The sequence below is a fragment of the Saccostrea cucullata genome, unplaced genomic scaffold (genome assembly GCF_032062105.1).
Source record: "Saccostrea cucullata isolate Sc308-1 unplaced genomic scaffold, CSIRO_AGI_Scuc_v1 ctg19328, whole genome shotgun sequence".
In the NCBI taxonomy this organism is placed as follows: domain Eukaryota; kingdom Metazoa; phylum Mollusca; class Bivalvia; order Ostreida; family Ostreidae; genus Saccostrea; species Saccostrea cuccullata.
In genome coordinates, this window is record NW_026931928.1 from 166 (window position 1) to 11,884 (window position 11,719).

Here is an 11,719-nt window from a genome sequence, read left to right on the forward strand (position 1 = left end):
CTCTGCACTCAGGGCCATTGAGCAGGGAGTGATCTTTTTCGTGCCAGCACCTACTGCGACACGGGATCTCGGTTTATACGGTCTCATCCGAAGGACCGGTCTCCACGTCCCACAGTGGGATTCGAACCCGCAACGTAAGGATTGACTCCTTACTTCGCGATTATAGAGCAGATGCTCTAACCACTGCGCCACGCGGGCGACTTGTATGCTTAGAAGTAGGTCTCCTACTTATCGAGCAATTGTGTTTGAATATCTACTTCGCTTATTAAAATGATTTTAACACTGAAAAATATGAATATTAATTTATTATTTTATAAATGTAAGCTTAAGACTTACTTTTGAAATACAGAGTGGTTTTTGGATCATCAAAACATTTAAATAAAAATAGTCTCGAGTTTAATGTTCAATTTTAACTAGCTTTGACACCCACCTATATTTGGTATTTGTAGCATAAAGAAAAAGAGAATTCCAAACAAGTTGTTCAGCCATGTTAGAAATCCCCCAGTTACCCCCTCAGACACGGGATATGTGGACTCCGCCCCCAATTCATAGAAAAGGGGAACGGCACCGCTTAGAAACATCCCTCCTAAGATAGTTGAAATGTATACTTGTGCTAAAATATAAATACATCAAAACATTATGCACTTTTTGATATTCAGAACAAGTGATAATAAAATAAACCACCCAAAACTTTTCATGGGTTGATTTTTCACATCCTGATGAACAAGACATATATTGAGAAAAATATTGTAAAACTCATTTAAATGATTCCTTTCAGGATTTACCTGTGGAGAATGGTATAACCTTGACACACATAAGGGTGAACCACACAAACGATCCTCCAGCTACACCAAACATCACCGAAAGGAAGAGTTTCATATGCCGCATAAAAGCATCTGAAAATCTTTGAATTATATATGAATCATAAGTAAATGTATTTAAATTTTTCGACATTTTATTTAATTTGCTCTCTTCATGTGATAGAAAAATTAATATAATAAAGATCATATCAGCATCATCTGTTACCTTCCAATGGCTAGACCTGAGACACAACCTGCCATTATAGAGTAAAACCCAATCCACCCAACCTCAGTCTAAAACAAGTAGCCACAATACGTTGTTTAATTAGAAATGTCATTTAAAAACACACAGGTATATAAGAGAAAATGACAAATATATGCATAATTAAGTTTAATCAACGTTTCTATAATTCTAAATCATAGTCTGCCTTTTGTGTAGGTACGATTTACAACTTAAGACTATGCCGAGGATAATAAATAACAAAAAGAGATACATATTTGTAATGGGCGGAAAGCAAGATATGAATACATGTACATATAAGAATATATAAAAATGTGGAGATAGCGAACAACAATCAAGCTCAAAAGTCCACCTAAACAATGCAGAACAATACAGGGTAGCAGCAAAGCTTATCTCTATAAACATCATCGGTAGGACCATGAAGTAATAATTATGCATTCCCTATTAATCGGTCACACCCACCGTACTCTTCTTGAATATTCGGTCAAATAAAAAATTCCGTTGTCAGTTCAATGTAAAAAAAAATGTCCAAACAGTTGGTAGAATAATACCTACATGTATAGTTGACATTAGATTTAAAGACATATTTATTTGCTAAAAAGTGGCTTGTATCGACCATAAAATTTGAAAAACGACTTTCAATGCCCTTGTATAATTACGTACCTAATTGTTTAATAATTTGATCACACGTAGAACATGCTCTAGTGTATCAAAACAAATAAAAGACATAAACTTCCTTTGATGAAGATATACTAATTGCTTCATCAATGAAATTTCTTTTTAGTTATTAGTTTGGCATTAATGTCTTTCTTATAGCTATATGTCCATATTTAAAACAAACGTATCAGAATATGTCGTCTTTTATTTCAAAATTACAGAGATATATCGAATCATTGATGAATGAAGATAAAACAACATCGATATACATACATGTACATCCAAACATCTATTTGAAAGCTACAGAAAGAGCCTTTTTTATTCTCAAGTACGAGGATTTTTACCTTTGCAACTTGTTTCATTTGGATACAAAACAGGTTTGCCGATAGACCAAAAACATCGGTCAAGTGTCAATAATACATGTATTGTATATACAATGTTAAGCTTGAGAAAATAACGGGGTTGAAAAACATGCATCCGGCATTCAAGTGAAGAACATAGAGGTACAAATAGACAGCACAAAGGAATGGAAGCTGAATGAATAGAATTTTAAAATGCATGAGACAAGAGAGACACCCAATTACAACTATGTATGCTACTTCCCGGTTACTACTTTTACCTGTCCAATGCCCTGAGGATTCAGTATGACATCAATCACGGTTCCCCATGACCCGTATACTCCTGCTGGCAGAGCGTAAGCCAACCCTATTAACCATATTGCTTTGTTCCTGTTCAAAGAGAACCATAAAGGAAATGTGATTTTTTGTTTTTTTTACAAAATTGTCTTGGTCTGACTATCTTTTATTAATTGTTTTTATGAATGTTAGCTCTAACCGTTGTGCCACATAGGCAACTAGATTAAATTAAAGCTGACATGAACTCTTAAAAAGGCATCAATTTTCATCTTTGTACGACTTACTACATTCCTGTACGCCCTTGTCCGCCATATTTCTTCGATTCCGCCATATTTAATCGAAGATTTTTGGCCACCTGTACCTGCTATATATAGCGTTGTAGAATTGTTTCACTTGAGTGATTTTCTAGCCTGGCTGTCGACATGTACACATCTCCGGTAGCATAGTTTTTAGAAGTCTATAAACTGAATAAACTGACCAAATACATGTTTGAAAAGTAAGAATTCGACAAAAAAAAAAAAATAGAACTATACCGAGAATTAAATTATTTTTGAATGCATTTGCTGCAATATAGAAAATACACTAACACGGAATGCATTCATGTACCTGTGTACAGCAAAAATCCATGCAGGTCGAGAAAACGCGTCAAACGCAGTGATAATTAAAACATTTACCTGAATGCGCTATCGTTACAGGGATGTGCACATGTCGAAAGAATTATCCTATTTTACTTTTATTGAAAAATGCATCTCAGAAGTCATGTAATCCATTGCTAACTCAACAGTAAAAGATGCTTGGACACACGTGGCCCATGCCGATCATTTTATTTAGTCAGGGAAAATATCAAAAGTTGAAAGCTCAGTGGGGTTGATTGAAAGAAATGCAAGTATTTTTTTTTTCAAAACTAAGCATTACTCTTGTCTGTAAATAATGCAAATAGAATTTATGATTACATGGTTTAAATTCATTAAATTTATTAAAAAAAAAAAAAACATGCATTATTACGAATTATTCACCTTTTGAAGATATTTTCCTGTGATAGGAGGGTGTGTGTGTAATAAAACACATAATAAATGCATAATTATTAACACTCTCATAAAAATAATTTAAGAAAAACGTCGGAAACAGATTGCATTTCTTTATGATCAATTATTATCAAATAAATACTGTGTATTGGCTTTATTAGACCTAATATAATTTGATTTAAAGTTATTCATAATTTTATGCACAATGAATGAAAATATACCCCATGCACACCCAAAAGTCGAAGTGCTGAAATTCCCAGAAAAAAATAAAGGAATCGTAATTTCCTTGTTATATGCACATCTATGCTCATTGTGTCCTAAATATCTGCAAAGTTTGACGAAATTGTGTGCAGCGGTTTATGAGGAATTGCGCTGACAAACTGCTCATCTTTATATTCAAGATATGGCCAAAATCTAAATGTAAAAGTGCGGAAATTCTAGAAAAAATAAAGATTTCGGAATTTCCTGGTGATATGCAAATCCAGACACATTGACACCTATAAATATCTCGAAAGTTCGACAAAACTCTGTGCATTAGTTTATAAGAAGTTGCGCTGACCCCCCCCCCCCCCCCCCCCCAAAAAAAAAAGGGCTGACTGAGGGTCCAAAACATTATACCTCACGCAACTTGTTGCGAGGGGTATAATAAAAGAGTTTGATTCTGTGGTACAATGATAATGAAAATAGAATTTAATGTGAATTAAATTTCTAGATATAAATAATTAATGATTACTAGAAAAAGCATATAAAAAGAGAGAGGAAACCCCCGTGAGGATTTACGCATTCTACCTACAATTACCGTTATAAAAATTCCATTGTCTGTTGTGCAAGTTCAGCATATAAGTGTCGGAACCGGGGGGGGGGGGAGGGGGGGTGGTGGCTTTTTTACAAATATATACTTAGTATAGACATTGAATATTGTTGCCTAGGTTTAAACCCCCCCCCCCCCCCCCCGCTTTCCACAGACAAGTCGCAGTAAAGGTTAAAAAAGAGGAAAGTGTTGGTGTTTGGAGAAAAATTTTGTTATTGAAGTTCGAACCTACCTCCCCCCCCTCCTTTCCCCCACACGAAATAGGATATTCGTGTTTAGGAAAAGGACATTTCCCCCTTTTTTTAAGCTTGTCAGATTTTTTGAATGTATAAAAAAGTGTATAAAAAAATTTCTTTGCACTTAGCCCCCCGCCTCCCCCCTTTCAATTTGCTTCCGACGCCAATGCGTTTGAGAAGGTATTTGAGAAAGTCCCCGATGTACCCATTCCTGTGATGTATATTTCACGTTTATTATATCTCCCGCTTGAAAAGTGGGAGGGTATATAGTAATTATTATGTCCGTCCGTCGGTCTGTTACGCTTTGGGGTACCCATCTCTTATCCGCAAATCCTCTTATACCACTTAGTGAAATTAAATAAAACTTTCACAGAATCTTATAGGTTTATTACATATTACCATTTTGCATTTTGATCCGACACGTATTTTGGGTTTAGCGACAACATCAAAATATGGACTCTGCCATTACAACCATATGGGAGGCGGAGGTATCATTTAGTGTGCTCATTGCTCACAATACCTCTAATTTCTCTTTCAATTTGGCCGTTTGGGTTAACTTCTCGTCCAAATTAAAATTATTATTCAATTTATGAAGTTTCGACATCCCGCCTGAAAAAAATCCTTGATCTGTCCTAAGGCTTGATAAATGGACAGCACAAAGTGCGCAGGATCTTATACCTATTATTGCCCTAAGGGATGGTTACAGAGTGAGAGAGAGAGAGAGAAAGGGAGAGAAAGAAAGAGAGAAAGTTCAATATACAAAAGAATAAATAAAAATTATTCTTTTTCAACCAGTGTTAAGACTCCCTACCCTAGCTTTTAAAATTATCTCCCAAATATTCCTACAGAAATTATATATATATATATATATATATATATATATATATATATATATATATATATATATATATATATATATATATATATATATATATATATATATATAAAATAGCTAGACTATCAGGCAGGGATACTGAAATCTCGAAAGTCTCTCTATAACACCATAATTATAAAACATTTATACATACCTCAAAATGCACATACTCTGTGGTCGGAGTGACACATTTAAAAAGAAATTTCAAAATTGAATTCGGCAGAGATGTCTGTCTTCCAAGAATATTTAGATAACGGTCATGTCAATTATTTTTGCATGCTCCCCCCTCCCCAGCCTAAAAAATCAAATGCCTAAATGTCAATCTGAACAGGGGATGGCATTTCTTCGTGTGTTTGTGTGTTAAAGAATGTATAAATCTATGTAGACATAAAAAAAAATTGTATTCTGGTTAATTGCTTTTAAGATTTGAAGTAAATAATTACCGTACATCAAATTACTAGTACATGTACTTGGTTTAGATTTGAGATTAGTACTACAATAATCAGTTATAACTGACAAATGAATTTTGCGACGCAAACCAACCGCAGACTATATGCATGACTTTGTATAGAATGTATATTAGAACTATATGTAGATAGACAATTCACAATTATAGCTTATGAACAGCAGTTATAATCCCCCCCCCCCTTTCAGCCGCGCAAATACCAAATAACTTCTCTATCCACTTGTGATATTTTCCCTGACCAAAATCTGATCAGCACGGACTAGGTGTATCGACGTGCTTGTCTGTACGGAGTAGTGACATCGTGTTTACTATTGAGCTTTTACGGAGTTTATTTCTTTTTTGTGATGCATATTTCAATAAATGGAATTCAGGGTGTATATCACTTGACTTGTGCACATCTTCGAACCGATGCAGTAACCTTATTACCAGGTATGGGTACGTTTACAGCGTTCAAGGCGTTTTCTCGATATGCACCAATTGCATAGGGGCTGCAAATCAAAGACGTTGGTTTTTTTGGTGCCATTCAAATAATAATAATTTCAAAACGTGTTTGCAGATTTTACTGCTTTCTATTTCAAGTTTATTCTGCATAAATTGGCGCACTGTAAAAATACGTACTCGTGCATCTAAAATTCTCACCAAACTTGCATTTTTTTCTTTTGATTCAAATCAATAATTATTCAGAAATATGATTATTATTTTGTTTATTGTGGTTTTGAAATGTCTTGATCTCTTTATGTGTTCTCATATGCTTTACCATCGGAGATGTGCACAAGTCGATACCCAAACCAAAAAATCATTCAACTGTAACGAGCGCATTGGGGTATACATCGTTACAATGAGACAAGGTATCTGAAAGAAATATGGCGGAATACGGCCATCGTTGGTATGAAACAAGTCGTACATAGATGAAAATGTTGCGTTTTTAAGAATTCATGTCAGCTTTAAGGAGGCTGGTGGGTCAACAATTTAATCCCAAATTAACCACCAGATTTAGCTGTCAACTATCATTTGGCAAAGAAAAAATTCATATATTTTAGCTTTAAAATTTGATCATTTTGTATATCTTTATATGGAGCTCTCCTTTTAGCCTCGTAAAAATATTTATTGAAATTCTAAAAAGTAGTTAAAAATGTGACTTTGGAATCAAAGTAGAGAATTGACTTTTAACCAAGAAACCTTGATCAAATATTATATAATGTTTGAAAACTCCCACCCACAAAATATTTGCTGAAACAAAATTGTTATTCTACAGTTCCTGGTAATATTTTCAATTGAGGCTGATAACTGTCTATCATTCAATAGAGAATGACAAATTCGTGAATCACCATGTCCGATTAAACTTAATTCGTACACGTACTAGTATATAGAAAACTAAAATTGTTTACAAGTTAAATTGATATTGTTTACTGACCGAGCAATCTTCAGTAGTGCTCTCCTGTAGACTACTCGTTCTGTAGAGGCTGATACACTCGGTGGTGATGGGGGTTTAGAGGGGATAAATAGGCTGCCTAAAAATAACAGTCCGGAGGCAGCAAACTCTATATAATGAAAGAGAAATGTAACATATGTAAAACTTTAGGACAAACATTTAATAGCTAATTCATTGATATGATATATATTCATTATTGAATAGTTTATTCATGTGAATGTGCATTTGAAACTACTGACCGTAATACATTAGGTACATAATGTCCTGCTGGATATGTTTAAAGTTGACCAAAACTGTAATAAAGAAATTCTCATCAATTCAATGCTATCCGTGAAGTTACAATAATATATATGAATATATAACATTACCTTCAGAGGAATTTGTATTATTTCTTTGATTGTCATGCGTTGGTATATATAAATCTTCTGCTAATCTGAAAGAATGTAACATTCCATGTCTTTAACAATGAAAAAATAGAAGCATCCAATTTTCTTATATCCAACTCATGAACAAGAACGTTTAGTAAGGTATATTATGTCTATATTCTTATATCAATCATTTCGATATGGAATATATTTTACCTGTTTGGTGTAAGAGTATTATTTTGGAAATGAGTTTCATTTTGGTACTTTGGTGACGATACTAGCTGTGGACCTATAAACAAACCAAAAAGAGACATCTTTAATGCTTACACCATTACCTTAAGAAAAATCCAACGTTCTATCGATGCAATATAATTTGTTCCTATTTGTATATTTTTTTCTTGGTAACATTGCGGGTGTACATGTTTACTGTTGCAAGGGTTTGTCGCGGGACAAATTTTGATTATATTATAACTACATAATGTCAAATATAACCTAGCTTTACATTCCCGATTTAAAAATGGAAGCGGGTTACAAATATCCATGTTTATAACATGTTTATGTTTTAATAGAATAATTCCAGGAGATTGTTGATAAATACATGTACCTATAACAAATGCTAAAGCTATTCCTACGTAATTGAACACTGAAACGACTGCTGTGGCGCTTGTTCTCTGATTAGGCGGAAACCACGTGTTGGCAACCTGCGCAGGCGCAGCGCAAGGCACTGTTCCAGAAATTCCATTTAAAATAGCACAAAAATTACTCAGCCTGAAAAATAACCAACATGGCACAGAATCTTCACACACATGTCAAGTTAATACATAGACTGATTTGATAATTTTTAATAAGAGTTGATAGGAAAGGAGATGCTGTTCAAAGTTGGTGCAGAAAAAGGATAGAGATGAAAAATGTTAATTCGAGTTCACTGGCTTTAAAGATGAAGAAGTTTTTATTTCCTTTTAACCTGACCTGCACAATAATATTGGAATTTTTTAAAAAGTGAATTTAGATGTTTCTTTACTGATTCCCTTTAGTTCATTGTAGAACATTTCTGCAACGAACATCGAGAAATGATCGTTATTTTACAAAATACCCACCATGTGGCATATTTAGGTTCATAGGTTATACATCTAAGCCCAGTGCCAATCAGCAATAAAACCGTGCAGGCCATAATGGAAATTCGTAAACCTGTAACATATATATTACATATAATACACTTTACACCATATTTTCTTACCTGATAAGCATTTTAACAATAATAGTAACTTGTTAAAATTTATCGATTGTAAAAGATGAAAAGATGAAATTGATCAGTCTAAAAATAGTTATCAAAACAAATCGTCAACAGGTCAAAAAGGACCCGTGGAAACATCACGAGTGGGATCAGATGCCTAGGAGGAAGAAGCGTCCACTTTCAAAACCATCTTTGAGCCATATGCATTGATCAGGTATACGGAGTGCCCAGTAGTCAAAACAAATATAAAAGCAATGACGTAGCAAATGGTACGAAACTTATTAGACAAAGGACCGAACGCTAGTTTAATTTGTGCATACTTACAATCAAATTCATCACTAGTAAATCTACCAAGGCAAAAAGTTGAGTTCAATATGGGTTGCTGAAATCTTTGTAATATCAAATTATTTGTCATTAGCTTTAAACAGCTTAAAAATTGATCGTACTTGGAGATACATGACTGTATTACAATAAATGATGATTTGCTTTAACAGGTTTTTGCCTTTTACTAACTGGCTGAATAACAATATCAATATTTCAAGTAGAGCAACATGAGTATTATGTGTGTTTGATGGTTGATGTTTGCCAAACATCCCACTTATGAAAATTAAATGTGTAATTTCTAAAACAAGGAAAATTATTGACAAACAATTTGAGGATACAAGAATATCAGCAGTCTCGTTTAAAGTAATAGTTTCGTCAGATCTAAGGTAGATACAATACAAATACACTTTGTCATTGAGTCAAGAGCTGACTGACGTTTTTCATACTAATTGTTTGTCCATGTTTTATACAATTTATACACTGAATTTACGACGAATTTTTCCTTTATTTCCCAATCATGACAAGGAGAACACGGCGTATGTGACCGATCGGCAGGGGATGCTCACTCCTCCAGGGTACCTGATCCAACCTCTGATGTTTTGGAGGTCCGTGCTTGCTCTGCTCCTATTTTGTACTTTTTAACGGACTTTTGAATTTAAATTATGTTCGTTATCTCCATACATTTCATCCAATTGCAAAGTACATTAAGAAGACACTAAAGAGTAAAGATTTTTAAAAAATAGAATAAAATGATAGGAATTTGAACTAATTGTCAATTATTGTTTTGGTAAATATTCAAACATTAACATGTTGTGAACACGAAAGATTTGAAATTAGTGTGATCAGAAATGATGATACACTAGAAAGTATTACCGGGTATAATGAATAAATTAATTCAATTAATATCTATTTACTATAGTAAAGTATTTTTCTTTCTTTATTTTAGTCGCCATTTTAGCAATAAAGTGGATATAATTATCTGATATTATAGCTTATGCAACTTTTATCGATAAAATGGATACAACATTAAGCATATCTTACATAGCACGTAATTTCATAGACTTACTAGTAAATTCAAAAGGCAATTTAATAGTGAAATGGAAAGGCAAAAAAGTAGAACAGAAGAGTGAGGGCCAAGTAATTATATTTAATGATAACAAAGTTCACGTATCATAAGAAATTTAATTGTAATCGTCTTTGAAAAGACAGAAACATCCAAATCCTTAATTCTTTATTCAAAAAAGAAAAATAAACTATCGACCCATTGTTACATACATGTATACCTTTAGTATCCATGAAATAGCAAGCTGGAAATACTGTGATGATGTATGCAATGTTTCCTAAGTTTGGTAACATTCCAATCTGACTATCCTCCCATCCAAACACTACCTCGGCGGACTGGGTAATAGGACCCCATGTGTTCCACACTGCAGCTTGCAGAAAGGATGCCACACTGAATACGAGAAGAACGTACCATCGCCTTTTGTACGTTTTATATTTCTCCTTATTCTGCAGTAGCGGTTGTTTCTCCTCGCTCGTGGTGTTAATGTCATCATTTTGCACTTTTTTATTTGATGCATTTTTACTTTCAATAAAAGACATAATGTCAGAAAAACCGTGCCGTATATGTATAAATCACGCCATGAAAAGTATTAATTTACTAAAGTTCACCGTTTAACAGGACATATTTTTTTACTTTCACTTTACCGACATCCGGTGTCTTGTTTACTAACGTTCACGTGATACGTGTCACATGAACAGTTTAAAAGTTTACGAAGGCGTGGATCGATATGAAATAGTACGGAATAGAAGTTTAATATAAATAATTGGTATTTATTGTAGAAAATTTTATTTTTATTTAAGAACCATTGGTTGAAATAAAGAACGTAATTCATATCTTTGATCTTTGGATATCCCTTCATTTTTTATGAAATGCATATTAGTATTCAACGACCTTAATACGTGCTCTAATATTTAACAGAGAAGTTAATAGCCTTTATATAGCTGCACAAAAATCTTCTTTTCTTCACTGATTTATGGATTTTTGCATGAGGACATAAGAAATTACAGAATATTTTAACCACAATTACCCTTCTTCATTCTAATAACAAATGTTATTGGAATTTATAAACTAACAACAAAACAACAACAACAAAAAATCCATAAAACAGCACTATCAATTCACGAAAATTATCAGTCTTTTGTTCGAACCAATAACATACGGATAAGTGTCTTATTTGAATCAAAACGAGTTATGGTCCAAAATTTCATTGCAAAAATGATTAAAGTAAGTTATTGCACTATTTTTAACCAGACCTTTTGGTGCTCCGAAAAGTTTAACTTGAGTAAATTTTTTTTTAATCAATCGAGCGTAATCTATTTTTCATAGTACCAGTTAAAACATCAACATTGTTTATCAAAAAAAAATATTATCAAACACATTCTGTCTTACTATTACTTTAATTTGGTTTGTGAACGACCAATCTCTATTTTGTTCAACGATATATCAATATCATTCCTAGACTAAGTGTACCAATCTGGAAAGACAAAAAGAAATTCCAGTCCTAGAGCAACACTCTCCACAAAAGGCCCGTTTGTCCAATATCTGTGTCTAGAAAC

The 11,719-nt window shown here is 33.5% G+C and overlaps 1 protein-coding gene across 3 annotated transcripts; it reads right to left on the bottom strand.

Moving 5' to 3' along the window:
• Window positions 1–398: 398 nt before the first annotated feature.
• LOC134234031 (solute carrier family 49 member 4-like) lies at window positions 399–10,899 on the bottom strand. Of its 3 annotated transcripts, none has more exons than XM_062716084.1 (11): window positions 10,384–10,895; window positions 8,640–8,730; window positions 8,147–8,310; window positions 7,759–7,831; window positions 7,546–7,610; window positions 7,417–7,470; window positions 7,160–7,286; window positions 2,318–2,426; window positions 1,027–1,094; window positions 786–904; window positions 399–613 (listed from the first exon to the last, which is right to left on the bottom strand). In XM_062716084.1, the coding sequence occupies exons 1-11, from the start codon at window positions 10,700–10,702 to the stop codon at window positions 414–416; spliced, it is 1,389 nt and encodes a 462-aa protein (XP_062572068.1). In that variant the 5' UTR covers window positions 10,703–10,895; the 3' UTR covers window positions 399–413. The 3 variants fall into 3 exon arrangements, with proteins under 3 accessions (XP_062572068.1, XP_062572070.1, XP_062572069.1); XM_062716086.1 differs by having other exon boundaries at window positions 10,376–10,510; XM_062716085.1 differs by lacking the exon at window positions 7,417–7,470 and having other exon boundaries at window positions 10,384–10,899.
• Window positions 10,900–11,719: the final 820 nt, after the last annotated feature.